The sequence below is a fragment of the Ruditapes philippinarum genome, unplaced genomic scaffold (genome assembly GCF_026571515.1).
Source record: "Ruditapes philippinarum isolate M1 unplaced genomic scaffold, ASM2657151v2 ctg1792_1_1_1_1, whole genome shotgun sequence".
In the NCBI taxonomy this organism is placed as follows: domain Eukaryota; kingdom Metazoa; phylum Mollusca; class Bivalvia; order Venerida; family Veneridae; genus Ruditapes; species Ruditapes philippinarum.
This window is the reverse complement of record NW_026853759.1, coordinates 194,593-211,603: the sequence shown is the minus strand read 5'-3', so window position 1 is coordinate 211,603 and position 17,011 is coordinate 194,593. Positions and strand designations below refer to the sequence as shown.

At 30.1% G+C, this 17,011-nt stretch overlaps 2 protein-coding genes across 2 annotated transcripts in view; one reads left to right on the top strand and one right to left on the bottom strand.

Moving 5' to 3' along the window:
• Positions 1-1,130, bottom strand: part of LOC132737753 (dynein axonemal heavy chain 6-like) — a 141,684-nt gene extending 140,554 nt beyond the window's left edge. Inside the window, 1 exon segment of the mRNA XM_060725089.1 lies at positions 976-1,130. The gene's annotated coding sequence lies outside the window, so the exon portion shown is untranslated.
• A 1,679-nt stretch (positions 1,131-2,809) lies between these two features.
• Positions 2,810-16,766, top strand: LOC132737752 (F-box only protein 28-like). The gene is made up of 4 exons (XM_060725088.1): positions 2,810-2,974; positions 10,761-11,009; positions 11,380-11,569; positions 12,906-16,766. Exons 1-4 carry the CDS (start codon positions 2,873-2,875, stop codon positions 13,373-13,375), a joined length of 1,011 nt encoding a protein of 336 aa, XP_060581071.1. The 5' UTR covers positions 2,810-2,872; the 3' UTR covers positions 13,376-16,766.
• The last annotated feature ends 245 nt before the right edge of the window (positions 16,767-17,011 follow it).

Genomic DNA, 17,011 nt, shown 5'->3' with positions numbered 1-17,011 from the left:
TAAAACTGCAGAGTATTTCAAAATAATTTTGATTTAGATAATTATTTACCCTTGTGGACGCTTTGTCGGTATACGATGGTTTTTGAGCAAGTGAACTGGAGTCGAAGGTATGTTAGTTTTTTTTTCATAAAAATAGAAAAAAATGTTAATAAAGATTATTTTTTCTACCATAAATACCTCAATACATAATAATATACATTATTTACAATAAATATAACCCTTCTGACTGTTTAAATTAAAATTAATGCTTCGGGACGCTTCATGACATTTCGGGACGCTAAATTTCTTCGGGACGCTTTGTTAGCACAACATCGGAAACGTCAGTTTTCGCGCTGTATAATAATATTTTGTGGATGAAATGTTTATTTCTTTCTTTATGTCACTTACACATATCGTAAAAGAACTTAATTACGATTTATCTTTGCTTAGATAAAAATGAATACGTTTCGGGACGCTATGTTAGTCAGTACGCGACTTGAACTATGCATGGATAGACGTACGATTTCTGGCGCTATAAAGATAATTTTATGTGTGGAAAACATTTTTCTTATTATTTTTACTTACATAACTATTTCATTAACTAAAATTACGAAGTATTTCAAAATAATTTTGGTTTAGATAAACATTAAACCTTCCGGACGCTTTGTCGGTATACGGTGGTTTTTGAGCAAGTGAACTGGAGTCAAAGGTATGTTAGGTTTTTTTATATAAATAGAAAAAATGTTAATTAAGATTATTTTTTTCTACCATAAATACCTCAGGACATAATAATATAGCTCATTTACAATAAATATAACCCTTCTGGCTGTTTAAATTAACAATAATGCTTCGGGACGCTTCAGGACGCTTCGGGACGCTAAATTTCTTCGGGACGCTTTTTAGTGAGACCCGTTCAGTTCATGCATAATTTTCAATGAAATTTTCATTTTTTTAAATGATAAACGATTAGAAATTAATTAAACAAAATGAACTTACTTAAAACAATCGGACAATTTCAACAAAATATCCTAAATGGGTTGTTGACACTTCTGCTTTTATCGTTTTCTCATGACATACTGATAAAGCATAAACACACATTAAAATATTTCAAGTTTTGTTGATCGCCGCCATCTTAATTTACATTGGCAATACCCAGAATTCCATCTGTCCCGACAGGTGCACGAGAAAAATGAAGTTTCGTCCTCAAAATAGTTCGACCCTGTAAATTATGGCTCAACACCACTAAAAGATAGTAAAACTAAATTGCTGCAAATTCAGATAAAAATGAACTCTATTGTATACATGAAATAGTGGTGTATATGACGTGGGATCCTATATGGCAATTTCATTATAAATACTTTATGATAACCTCCAGAAATTTAAAAACAACTTACTCACACAAAAGAGTTTATGATCATTTTCAAATAATCACTAGTGTTTCACATAAAATATCTTGAATTTATCCATGGTTATCATCAATATACCTGTAAATTAAATTTATTTGAACAATGTTGTTTTCTTCAAAGAGGTGTGAAATAAATATGCACATGTTTTGATTTCAAACAGATTTATAAAAATACGGATTCCTTGTAACATGGACCCTTTTAAGGTCACGATATATATAAAAACAAAGAGTACATAATGTACATTATCTCTACATCTACATAATACTGCTTCAAAATCGTTAGCGATTACACTAAGCAGGTGAGTTGTCTGGGAATAGAGCTCTGTTAAAGCAAAAGTGTTAAGCGCAAATTTACAGGTATTATAAAAGCAAGTTTAGAAGACTGCGCTAGACTAAGATAAAAATAAACATAACTGACTTAAAACTGATATTAAGGATGCAGCTGATCAGTAAAGATATTTAAACTGGGACCAGCTTGTAAGGTTGCAATTTTATTTCAATTTAAAACTTGGGACATTTTTTTTTGTTGCTTCATGCAATGGTATAAAATTCTAGCAAGATAAGAGTGACAAAACTGAAGCATATTAATAATCTAGTTTCATGTTTATTGTATAAATATGCCATGTATTTCTATCTTTTAATAACATTTTAAAGATCAATTTTCAAACATCAAAGAATATGTAAAATATGTACTGCAAATATTTGTGCATATTATATGTAATCATTAAAATATATGCATTCATTTTTTATTGTAAAATTTCACTTTTAAAAACTTTATAAAAAAATAGATTTTTTATTACGTCCTTTTATTTACATGAAATGTTAAATTCGGTAATAACTTTATAAATAATGCTTTTTGGAACCTACAATATTGATGTATCTTAATTTAATCATCATATTTATGATTTAAAACCATACAAAAGTTGTGTTAAAGGATCTTTAAACCACTGTGTATGTAAAAAGCCTTTACAAAGAGATTTATAAAATCAAATTCATTTTCTTTTAGGAAAAAAAATTAGAAAAATGTAATACCTTGTCAAAGTCTTATTTACAAAACAGACTAATCTGATTAGATTTAATATCAATTACCAAGTTAAAATGACTTGTTTCTTTTGATAATCAACCATAACACTTTATTTCTAAAAATAAACCAAAGCATGAATTTAATCTAAATTATTATTTCTTTAAACTTTAATCATTTCAAGTATTTGTATGTTTTCCTTGATCAAATAATTGATAGCCAAATCGTCTGTAAGGCGAATCATGACCAATTCACTGTTTAGAAGTTACATTTACACAGCTCTCACTTTACTTTTTATTGTTCCTTTAAATATATATAAAAAAATCTATATCAAAATATTTCATTCAAAACAAGCAAAAAACAATGAGTGATAGGAGAGAAATATTTAGTTGTGTTCAACTTAAGAACAACAACAACAACAAAATTATTTACTTCCGGTTATAAACAAGAATAATATTTATGCAATTATGGCTTCAGATCAGCATTTACATCTGCTTGATTTACCAGAAGAGATCATTGAAACCATTGTTTCCTATTTAACTTACCATGAATGCAGTGAAACTAGAATCGTATGTTTTTTTTCTCTCATTTAATTTTATGAATGAAGTTATTTCGGATGTTATTGTTTTTCGGATAAGTTTCAAGTAAGCCAAGGCTAGACAGTCTATTTAAAATACCTGAGAAATTTTCCAGAAGGTGGTACCAGTAGACTGAAACTTAATAAGACTTTTACAAATTAAGAGCAAATTGAATTTTACCAGACCTAGTTTATATACGGGAAGATACCTTTCTTGCCTTTGCCTTTGGATAACATGAATTGACATGATATTGATAATCTGATGATGGGGCTGCTGATTGCGATAACAAAGGAATAGTTGATATTGTAATCTGTATATGTCACTCTTATAGACAGGTTATTGATATTTATATTGCAGACATCCAATCAAGAACTGTTATTTAATATGAAATTAGGCAAAGCCTATGCACGGGGAAGTCGTTAAAAATTCCTTTCATTCTTTCCGTTTTAAAGGTGTCATTCGGTATTACATGCACCGCTTCCGTTTTCACTCGGAACACTTGACGGTAATTACTTATCCGAAAAGTTGAGATTTGTTCCGTTATCGGAATACCCCGCCTATTATCATTGAGTTACATTGTAAATGGCGGCGCCTGACTAGAACTGACACTGAAAATTTCATTGTCAGATAGGTATAGAATTCTATATATTTTTTTAATTGTTTTTTATTTGATTTTCTTTTAAATATACATGTGAAGTCTATAGCCGGGCAAGCCAAAGCCTGGACCCGCTTCGCGGGCCCGGTCTTTGACTTCCCCGTATTACTTATTTCTAAATTTCTAAAATTCAGCAATAATAGCTAATACTAAATTATTTCACCTGCTAATTATAATAATTTAGACAGAGGTATCAGAAAATAACAACAGGGCTTAATAAATCAGGATGAGTCTACTTTCCAGTGGAGCTAGTCCTCCAAGAGGAGTGCAAATTTTAGCCAAAAATGATTTTAATAGTAACACAGGGTATGAATAAAATACGCAGGGCTTGAGCTAGGGGGCGACTAGGGCAAAGAAGCTGCCTTCCAATGAATGACTTTGCCTAAAACAAACTTCAAAGCGATTTTGAAGTTGTCCAATTTTTTTATGAGCTGTCATACCTATTTACGAGGCTATGTCTGTTTTTTTTATTTGTTAACTTCTCAATTACAACCAATTACCGTTAATCCACTTGTTTAGAGCGCCTGTCAACATCAACAAAGTCTTATACACGCCGTAAGGCAAAAGTTCACTATGTATAGGTTATGTATAACTTTCTGACATTACATATTCATGCGATAAACGAATCAGAACATGCATTGTATCTACAGCAGTTAGCATTGACCAATCAGCGACACACGTGTTATGTGTATTAATTGACAATAATACAAATGGCGACTGACACAATCAGATTTCGCTGATAACGTGATTAAAGACACCGGCATATACGCAACTGTTGCTAATTGTTGTGGTGTTTTGGCAAGTAAATGTAAGACAATGCCCAACATCTTAAAGGTGTAAATATAAGAAAAAACTTGATCCTTAAAAACCATCAGAGCACAAATCTGTAGAAATTATGTGGCGATTTGTATATATTATTTATTAATATTTTGACTCTGTAAAGTTAACATGCTGGCATATATTATACAAAATTAAATGTCTCCTGGTCTCCAACATCCTAGTTTGTGGTCGAATGGCCCAAATCTTCATCCAACGAAAAATTACATCACTACATGTCTATATGTAAACAGTGTGTTTTTTATTGGTATACATTTAAGAAAAGTAGATTTATAAAAGAATTGTTTTATTTGAGAGGTGTTTCTTAATTCTTTTATGGTTTATAAAGTCTCCTAGTGTATAATTCAAAAAAAAATGTCACGAAAAATGTCTCCAGATGAAGCCAAACATGTCTCCCAACTTTTCCCTGAAGCTTCTCACTTCTCCTAAGAGATGTCACTTCTCCCTAAAATTTTGACCCAGCTCAAGCCCTGATACGCAAAAGAGATTTTTTGGTGCAACATAATTTTTTTTACATAACATAATTATGCATTTTTATGACAATAATTAAGATTTGAGTAATAAAACAGGTTAACTGTGTTAAAATGTAACTTTGTTTTAAAATGTAAAATAGTTGCAATAGGTTGTTTTGAGGAGTCTATGCTGGCAAAAAACAAAATGGCTGTGAAATGAACATATTCTTGGCGCAACATAGATATTTTTCTATAAAGGGAACAATGTATGGTTATAATTAACAATTATTAAAGTAAAACAAATGATATAAATAATTATATAATATATTAAATGAAATATCAACATAAAATTTTGTTGTAAATTTCAATAGGAATTTTTTTTATGCCCCTGGGCATATAGTAATTGAACCGTCCATCCGTCCGTCTGTCCGTACGAGGTTAACCTAGAACGGCAAGTTGGATTTTTCTTAAGTTCTACCTGTACCAATGGCTTCTTTGTTTTAACACTTACTAATCAATACAAAGTACATGATCTGGTCAAGTTACATAACTATGGCTTCCATATTTACCAAGTTATTGCCCTTTTCAGCACTTAGAAAATGAATAATGATTAACCTAAAACGGCAAGTTGGAAATATCTTAAGTTCTATTTATACTAATGGCTTCTTAATTTCCACACTTACTTATCTATACAAAGTTCATGATATTGCCAAGTTATATAACTGTGTCATCCATATTTCCCAGTTATTTCCCTTTTTTCACTAATAGGGCCTTGTCTGGTTAACCTATTCCGGCAAGTTGGATTTATCGTAAATTTCTCTTTAATTGCTTAATTTATTTAATGATATCTTGCATATTTGGTAGGTGGATACCTTTAATGGTCCTCTAATTTTTTGTGGAGTAAGTGGTCTCTAGGGTCAAAGTCAAGGTCACTGGTTTAGAAAATAAATTTAAACATTTTTGCTTATACAGCCTTTATCTTTTGGTTGATGTCTTTCATGTTTAATACAAACATGCCAAGGGAGGTCCTCCTTCTTTGGGTATAGTAAGGGGTCATTTGGGTCAAGGTCAATGTCACCAATGTCAAGGTCACCAATGTTAAAAATAGATTTTTACATTTTTAGCTCGACGATACGAAGTATATGGAGAGCTGTCCTACTCGCCCCGGCGTCCGCGTCCAGATTTCAGATTAAAGTTTTGGTGCAGTAAAATATTTTTCACTATAACTTTGTCATTTCATAAGGTATCAACTTCAAACTTCAAATATATGTTCCTTATCATCAACCACATCTTATGTGACAAGGTTCATAACTCTAGCACCAATATTTTAAGATTTATTTTCCCTTGAACTTAGAATTTTCCTTAAAAAATACTATTTTTTTACTGTTACTTCTTTATTTCTTAAGGAATCAACATCATACTTCAAATATATGTACCTTATCATCATCCCCATCTTATGTGACAAGGTTCATAACTCTAGCACCAATATTTTCAGATTTATCTCCCCTTGAACTTAGAATTTTCCTTAAAAAATACTACTTTTTACTGTTACTTCTTTATTTCTTAAGGGATCAACCTCATACTTCAAATATATGTACCTTATCATCATCCCCATTTTATGTGACAAGGTTCATAACTCTTGAAGCAATTTTTAGCTCGACTTTTTTTTTTTTTGAAAAAAAAGTAGAGGTATTGTTATAGTCAGGTCGGCGTTGCCGTTGCCGTCTCCGTTGCCGTTGCCGTTGCCGTTGCCGTCCGAAAACTTGTACCTGGATCATAACTTTTTTATTTCTTGGTGTATTGTCTTCATACTTGGCCACAACAACCCTTGGGACAAGACCTTTCAGTAGACCACACTAACCTTGACCTTCATCCATAAATGACCTTGACCTTCAAGGTTAAAAGTCCAATTTTTGCTTGTTCATGCTGTTATTGGCTGTTACTTTGTTATTTTTGAATGGATTGTCTTCAAACTTGAACATAATAATCTTTAAGGATATCCCTTGAAAATTACCAGTCAGACCTTGACATTCACTCATCAATGACCTTGACTTTGAAGGTCAAATTATTGAAATTTTCATTTTTTTGGCTATTATTGGCTGTAACTTTGTTATTTTTGAATGGATTGTCTTCAAACTTGAACATAATAATCTTCAAAGATAACTGTTTAAAATATACCGAAAGACCTTGACCTTCACTCATTAATGACATTGCCTTTGAAGGTCAAATTATTGAAATTTTCATTGTTTTGGCAGTAACTGACTGTAACTTTGCTATTTTTGAAGGGATAAACTTCATATTATAACAGAACATTCTTTAGGACCAGACCTTGTTGTTTATCAAACCCAAATTTGCTTGGGCTCTTTAATGACCTTGACCTTGAAGGTAATATTACTGAATTTTCTCAGATTGTGCATTTATCGGTGTGTGTGTATGTATAGTATATGTATTATATATAAATATATATATAAATGTGTGTGTGTATATATATACATATATGCAGGTATATATATATATATATATATATATATATATATATACATATATAGATATATATATATATATATCAAATATATATATATATCAAATATATATATATATATATATATATATATATATATATATATATATATACATGTATATAATTGCGTCATGTTTTTCTATTTTTTGAAATTGCGTCATTTTTTTTTCTATTTTTAGAAATTGCGTCATTTTTTCTATTTTTAGAAATTGCGTCATGTTTTTTATTTTTAGAAATTGCGTCATTTTTTTCTATTTTTAGAAATTGCTTCATTTTTTTTCTATTTTTAGAAATTGCGTCATGTTTTTCTTTTTCTGTAAATTGCGTCATTTTTTCTATTTTTAGAAATTGCGTCATGTTTTTCTATTTTTAGGAATTGCGTCATTGTTGCTATTTTTTAGAATTTGCGTCATTTTTTTCCTATTTTTAGAAATTGCGTCATTTTTCTATTTTTAGAAATTGCGTCATTGTTGCTATTTTTAGAAATTGCGTCATTTTTTTTCTATTTTTAGAAATTGCGTCATTTTTTCTATTTTTAGAAATTGCGTCATTGTTGCTATTTTTAGTTATTGCGTCATTTTTTTCTATTTTTAGAAATTGCGTCATTTTTTTCTATTTTTAGAAATTGCGTCATTGTTGCTATTTTTAGTAATTGCGTCATTTTTTTCCTATTTTTAGAAATTGCGTCATTGTTTCTATTTTTAGAAATTGCGTCATTTTTTTTCTCTATTTTTAGAAATTGCGTCATTGTTTCTATTTTTAGAAATTGCGTCATTTTTTTCTATTTTTAGAAATTGCGTCATTTTTTCTATTTTTAGAAATTGCGTCATTGTTGCTATTTTTAGAAATTGCGTCATTGTTGCTATTTTTAGAAATTGCGTACTGTTGCTATTTTTAGAAATATGCTTAATGTTTCTATTCATATATATACAAAATATATAAACAAAACTAATGTGACAAGACAGACCAACTAAATTTATAAAAAGGAAACATCAATATATGTTCAAACCTTTCTATGTTTGCGTTTAGAAAAAGTAAAAAGTCGAGCGTTGCCCCCGCCCGGCGGTGGCTCTTGTTACAGATTTATCTCCCCTTGAACTTAGAATTTTCCTTAAAAATATTATTTTTTACTTATGTAATAAGGGTCATAACATAGCACCAATATTGCAAGAATTATCTCCCCATAAACTTAGATTTTTTTTACTAGAAAAATGTTATTTTTTACTATAACTTTTTTAGTTTTAAAGGTATCTACCTCAAACTTCAAATACTTATTCCTTATCATCAATTACATTTTATGTGACAATGTTCATAACTTTTGAAGCAATTTTTACAGATTTATCTCTCTTTGAACTTAGGATTTTCTTTAAGAAATATTATAACTTCTTTACTTTTTAAGGTATCTACTTCAAATATATATTTCTTATCATTACACACATGTTGTGTGACAAGGTTCATAACTCTATCGTGACTATTTCTAGAATTATTTCCCTTGATCTTGGAATTTATGGTAACAAATGTTATTTTTTTACTATAACTTGATACATAATTATACATAATTGATTTTTCTTTCATAGTTTTGTCTTCCTTACTGCGTCCAGTATTTTATTAGTCAAGCTTGGCGGTCTCCTGTGACAGCTCTTGTTACAGATGTATTAACCATATTCTGTAGACAGATGTCATTTATAATTGATAGGAAAATAAAATTTGATGGAGTTAGTGGTCAGTTGGGTCAAGGTCACCAGTGCTAAAAATAGATTTTTACACTTTTGCTCATACAGCCTTTATTTATTGACAGATATATTTCATATTTGGTAGGAAGATAACTTGCATGGTATTCCTTCTTTTGATTGGGGTAGGGATCAGTGGGTCAAGGTCACTTGTGCTTAAAATAGATTTTTACACTTTTGCACATACAGGCTTGGTGTATTTCATATTTGATAGGAAGATAACTTGCATGGTATTCTTCCTTTTGATTGAGTTAGGGATCGGTGTGTCAAGGTCACTAGTGCTAAACATAGATTTTTACACTTTTGCCCATACAGCCTTTATTTATTGACAGATATATTTCATATGTGGTAGGAAGATAACCTGCATGTTATTCCTACTTTGAATGGATTTAGGGGTCAGTTGGGTCAAGGTCACAAGTGCTAAAAATAGATTTTTACATTTTTGCCCATACAGCCTTTAAATATTGCTACTGACAAGAATCGGAGCCGGGGGCATTTGTGTCAAACAAACATGTTCTTGTTATTTTAATGTTTTGGAATATATACATACCTTTTTAATGGACATATTCTCAGCATAACGAAGACATTTTTGTATAAAGGGCACAATTAATGATGTTTATACAAAATTTATTCTATATATTGAATAAAGTATCATAATGAAAGTTTGTTCTAAATTTAATAGGAATATTTTTAATTTTAATGTTCTGAAGGTTTAAAGCTGCACGCCTCCAGATGAGCCAAAATATTTCAAGAAATTCCAACTTTAGAAAAATGTATTAAGATCTAAAGAAAAGTAAAAAGATTCAATACTTAATTAATTATTTACATGATATGTGCGATTAATGACTGATTTTGCAGTATAAATCAATATAATTCTATAGCGTTACTAACGCAGTAAGAGGTATTTATGTATATTTTGACCTCTTTTTGGTAATCTAAGTGGATTGTAAGTGCCGTTTGCAATAAGCAAATTACTTTCTCTATTCACTTCACAATATTTTTCTTTTAAATTCATTTTCAAAATTTTCATGAAAATTAGCATGAATCTGGAGGCATGCTGCTTTAAATATGCCGTTAAAATGACATCTGCGCAATGGAGATATTTTTGGTGCAACAAAGATTTTTTGTATAAAGAGTAATGTTTGATTATTAATTGAAATTCTCAAAGTAAAATTTATTCTTTATATTAAATATACTATCATAATAACAATTTGTTTTAAATTTTAAAAGGTACAATTTTAAGTTTTGGATGGTTATAATTATATGCCGTCAAAATGGACATATTCTCGGCACAACAGAGATATTTTTAGGTGCAACAGAGATTTCTTTTGTATATAATTTTTTTTATTATTGTATCACAGGTTGAGGAAAATGTGCAGCCTGACTGTGACTTAAACCTGCAACCCAGAAAATACCATACTATGTCTCTGGCAACTGAGCTACATTGTATCTGGCAGCGTACACATTTTCACACCTAATTAGTGAACAGTTCTATACTTACCCCCACTAAATTGTTTGACTCAATTGAGATAGCTGTATGCAATTATTCTACATGTATTATTATTTACCATTTATATTGCAGGTATGTAAACTGTTTAACAAACTATGTCAACAAAGGTTGAACAAAGGGTTTGCAAAAATTGATAAATTACATGCCCAGATACAAAAGGAAGTGAAGAACAAGTTGCCACGACGTGAATCTGAGCGACGGAACCACCAGCTTGCTAGGCATGTAGATATTTTATCAGCCATTGAAACTCGTCTCTCTTTGCTTGGGATGTCATATATGAAGTACATGGACTCTGGATTATCTTGTTTTATTCCTGGCAAAGTAAGTTGATTATTTTTGTAAGACGTTACAAATGTAGGTATAGATATATAATATAAAATTCTAAATCTTATTAAGTAATTAACCTGAACCATTTTGTGAGTAAGGTACAATTTTTGGAAATTATGAATTTAAAGAAAATTTAAGTTGGGAAGATGCCTTTTACAGAACTGGTCTCTTGTTGATGCCTTTCGCAAACTTGTACCTTGATCATAACTTTTTAAGTTCTTGTTGTATTGTCTTCATACCTGGCCACAACAAGGTATTTTTGTGGATTGGTCAATCCACTAATGTAAGATTTTTTGCATTACATTATTTACATTTTCACTTTAATAAGGAAGATTGAAGGACAAAAGTGATAAATATTTTGCAGGTATTAGATGAACTTCAAGCCATCTTGCACAAACTTCAGTCCAGTGACCAGCCACCCAGGTCACATGAGTTTCTGCAAGAGCTACGTGATATTTCATCTATGGCAATGGAACATTTTGATGAGAAAATTGTACCTGGATTGAAGAACAAACTTCCTGCAGTCACACTGCCTTATCCTTTCTCCGAAGCATGTAAGTATTGTAATACAATGTATAGTCTTGAAGGATGAAAAGCTGTAATTTGCGAAATATTCTGTAAGAATTTCAAAAACTGTACAGTTTTTTTTAGCTCACCTGTCACAAAGTGACAAAGTGAGCTTCTGTGATCACTTTTTGTCCGGCGTCCCTAAACTTTTACTTTAAATGACATCTTCTCATAAACCACTAAGCCAATTTCATCCAATCTTCACAGGAATGGTCCTTTGGTGGTCACCTTTGAATATTGTTCAAAGAATTTAAATCAATGCAGAACTCTGGTTGTCATGGCAACCGAAAGAAAAACTCAAAATATCTTCTTTTAAAAAACCCAAAGAGGTAGAGCTTATATATTTGGCATGAAACATTGTCTGACGAGTGTCTACCAAGTTTGTTCAAATAAAAGCCCTGGGGTCAAAATTGGTCCTGCCCCTGTGGGTCATTGATTTTCCTTAAATGTATATAGTAAAAACTTAAAAAATCTTCTTTTAAAAAACCAAAAGAGCTAGAGCTTAAATATTTGGCATGAAACATCTTCTAGTGAGGGTCTATCAAGTTTGTTCAATAAAAGCCCTAGGGTCATAATTAGCCCCACCCCGGGGTCATTGATTTTCTTTATATGTATATAGTAAAAACTTTTAAAAAACCCAAATAGTTAGAGCTTAGATATTAAGCATGAAACATATTCTGGTGAGTGTCTATCAAATTTGTCCAAATGAAAGCCCTGGGATCAAAATTGCCCCCGCCCCAGGGGTACTAATTTTCCTTATATGTCTATAGTAAAAACTTAAAAAACCTTCTTTTAAATAACACATAGAGCTAGAGCTTAGATATTAAGCATGAAATATCTTCTAGTGAGTGTCTACCAAATTTGTTCACATAAAAGCCCCAGGGTTAAATTTGCCCGGCCCTGGGGGTCTGATTTTCCTTATATGTTTATAGTAAAAACAAAAAAAATCTTCTTTTAAAAACCCCAAAGAGCTTAGATATTCATCATGAAACATCTTCTAATTGGTGTCTACCAAGTTGGTTAAAAAAAAGCCCCTTGGTTAAGATTAGCCCCGCCCCAAGGGCCTATATACAGGTGAGCGATTTCAGGGCCATCATGGCCCTCTTGTTTAGTATATTTATATCTAAAGAAAATTTATACCGAAGGTGTTTCTGTTACATAATTCACACAGAATTTTGCAAGAAAACAGATGAAATATTGTCAACAAAATATTCAGTAACTTTGCACACATGTCATCCATATAATCTGTAATTTACAAATACTATCCTTTCGGTGCACTTTGCATCATTATTTTTAAAAGTCAAATAAATGTAACTTTTGCAGGTTCATCATCATCCACATTGTTCCCATTTCAATCATCTCCTGTACGGGGACCCAGCATGAGGTCAGAAATCACTAATCTTGGTACCCAGCTTCGAGCACAGAGTACCACAATGCAACAGGTGAGGAAGGATGTGTCTGAAGTTAAAATAGGCTATACAAATAATAAAAAGAGATTGACTGATCAGGAGAAGAAAATTATACAACAAGGGCAGGTAATAAGTGAACTGGAGAAAAAAGTTAGTGATATGAATCAGAAATTCATAGACTTGTCTGCTGAGCTCCAGAAACTGAAGGAGGTTAAAGAAGGAGGAGAGAGTAGTAAGGCTATTGCACATCTCCATGAAGAAGAGTATACAGCCAGGAAAGGTAACTCTAGCAGTGAAAATAAAGAAAGAGTAACACGAAACAAGGGGTTAAAACGTAAAAATGGTGGGCACGTTGAATCAAGGGTGAAAAAATCCAAAAATTAAACGGAAATTGAGAATGCAAGAGTATAATTCATTGCCATGAGAATGATCTGAAAAGTGTGAAGCACGGAAATTTCTAAAGCAGTTTTATTTTGTCCAGATAGCAATATTTTATTTTGTTTGCAAATACAGATAGTTGTTTTAGCAATCATGTATGTTTGATTATTATTAGACATGTAAATAGGGATTTTTTTATTTGCCTTTGTGCAAAACAGTCATCTGTTAAACTATGTTGTGGTAGTGTTCTAAGAAAAAGATTTAAAAGAACATAAAATTATTTAAAAGACTCAATTTAATTTGTAAGAGGTTATATCTCACTTCTCATAACTGATATGAGTGATATTGTTTATATTTCACTGATTGAATCCAGAATTTTATTGACTATGATAGATTAGAAGTAGTATAGATCTATTCACATGATGCATGTAGAATGTTGATAAGTAGAAATGAACTGATTTCATTTTATGTACTGTGACAGTTTTGTTATTATTATAACTGTGATATTTCCATGTTATGTTCAAAACCCTTTATGTTATCAGTTTTGTTTTTGTGGTAGTACTTTTTATAATATTGTTTTTTTCTTATCATTTTAAGATTTCATATGCAGTGGCATTAATTTTAACTTTTCTTTGTTTTTTGGTCAGAAAATGGGTGTTTATAATTTTATATCAGTTTATATACATGGCGACAGAAATGACATTTATGAAAGTAATAAGTCTTTTTGGTCACTATGTCATATGCCTTATAAATACATGTAATAAACAACTCTGAAATTGCTATGGAAATATAGATGTTGCCTATTGTGCAAAAACTTGAATAGAGCCCAATACTCAGATGGCACAGTAACAGTTATAATGAGAAAGGGCATTTTTCTGAAAGATACAGTTTTGGAGTTAAGCCACCATTTTAACTAAGAATATTTGTAAAAATGGTTATGATAGAAAATTTTGACAAGTAGATTAAGTACCAAAGATATTGTATTCATTCTTAGCATACTTGCTAATGGGAACAAGACACATCTGTTGGACAAGGGACATAACTAAATGATCAGAGTTATACCTTTTTTTTGAAGGGTAAACTATCAAACTTCCGCCACTCACAATCACAAAGTTATTCATTTTATTGTGAAGTGAAGCACATTTACAGACAAGCATTAACATTGCTTAAAGCAGTTGTTTTTTGTCCGCTTTTTTGTTAAAAATAGGATCTGCATGTGTTAGTTAGTTATTTTGTACACTTGTGAATCTTTTGAATGCTAGGTGTGTTTGTAACCAACCTGTATTACTCATCTATAGAGCTAGTCCAGCCTATATAGGTGTACAGTCTGTCCTGACTATATAACGGTACTGTTGGTTGTATGGAATTAGTACTTTAAAAAATATAAATATAAGGTATTAATGAGACAATGAGATATTCTCTTACTTTACTTTAAAAAAAAATTATAAATATAAGGTATTAATGAGACAATGAGATATTCTCTTACTTTACTTTTAAAAAAAAATATATAAATATAAGGTATTAATGAGACAATGATATATTCTCTTACTTTACTTTAAAAAAAAAAATATAAATATAAGGTATTAATGAGACAATGAGATATTCTCTTACTTTACTTTTAAAAAAATATATAAATATAAGGTATTAATGAGACAATGAGATATTCTCTTACTTTACTTTTAAAAAAAAAAATAAATATAAGGTATTAATGAGACAATGAGATATTCTCTTACTTTACTTTTATAAAAAAAATATAAATATAAGGTATTAATGAGACAATGAGATATTCTCTTACTTTACTTTAAAAAAAAAATATAAATATAAGGTATTAATGAGACAATGAGATATTCTCTTACTTTACTTTTTATAAAAAAAATATAAATATAAGGTATTAATGAGACAATGAGATATTCTCTTACTTTACTTTAAAAAAAAAATATAAATATAAGGTATTAATGAGACAATGAGATATTCTCTTACTTTACTTTTATAAAAAAAATATAAATATAAGGTATTAATGAGACAATGAGATATTCTCTTACTTTACTTTAAAAAAAAAAATATAAATATAAGGTATTAATGAGACAATGAGATATTCTCTTACTTTACTTTTAAAAAAAAAAAATAAATATAAGGTATTAATGAGACAATGAGATATTCTCTTACTTTACTTTTATAAAAAAAATATAAAAATAAGGTATTAATGAGACAATGAGATATTCTCTTACTTTACTTTTAAAAAAAAATATAAATATAAGGTATTAATGAGACAATGAGATATTCTCTTACTTTACTTTTTAAAAAAAAAATATAAATATAAGGTATTAATGAGACAATGAGATATTCTCTTACTTTACTTTTTTTTTAAAAAATATAAATATTAAGAGGATATTTTTCCGTTTGAGTGAAATATGGAATATATTTCCACGAAGCATGATAAAATGCCACATATTTTCACGAGCCGGGACGGCGAGTGAAAATATGTGGCATTTTATCATGTTGAGTGAAAATATATACCATATTTCACAAAAACGAAAAAATAACCTTTTTATTTTATTTAATTTCATTATCAAAGAAAAATGGTTACGAACCCCATTGCTTGCTACGCAACTGCAATGTACAGCGCGCAGTGATATAATTATTGTCTTGTTTTGCACGCGATATTTAGCGCTACATTGTGACGTCACGTAAACTACTCTAAAAACGTCTGTACAGCGTTAATGACTGAATTAAAGATATTGGTGTTCCGATTAATTTTCTTAGTTAGACCATTTTCTATCATTCTAGATGGTTTTCAAAACGAAATTCAACAAAAAGTTGTTTGTATTTATCAGATTTTTCAAACAAAATGGCGAAAGAAGTCCCTTAAAATAAATATGAGTTTTGACTCCGCCCACTTTCATATTTATATTTCATATTAATTTTTAAAAAATATGAAATATTTTTGACTGATATAGCACCATATTTCATAGGTAAAATTAAATAAAAGGCATTAATGAGACAATGAGATATTCTCTTACTTTACTTTTAAAAAAATATATAAATATAAGGTATTAATGAGACAATGAGATATTCTCTTACTTTACTTTTATAAAAAAAATAATATAAATATAAGGTATTAATGAGACAATGAGATATTCTCTTACTTTACTTTTAAAAAAATATATAAATATAAGGTATTAATGAGACAATGAGATATTCTCTTACTTTACAATTTTTGCACAAACAGGGTTTACTTGGTTTGTAAAACAATCACTGTTCACAACAGACTCTGTTCCTTTGGCAGCTCAATTTCAGAATCTTGATATTAAAGTCCCTTGATTTATTTGGAGTACTCTTAATTTAAACCAGGGTAAGTTCACTATACAAATGTAGCAAGTTAAGGGTTACAGACGCTGATCTACAAAAAACCTGAACTATGCACAATTTGTATGAAGGCATTTAAGAGGATGATTTGTTGTATATTATGCCATATGCCTTATGTTACGGTAATTAATTTGAATTGAGTGTATATAGCGTTGTTCATTGGATAAGGCTATTTACCTTGCATAATTTCTTTAAGAAATACTGTTCTTAGAATCATTGTTTGAATGATGTAATTACTTGTCTTCATATGGATCCAATGGGTTATGACCTTAGGAG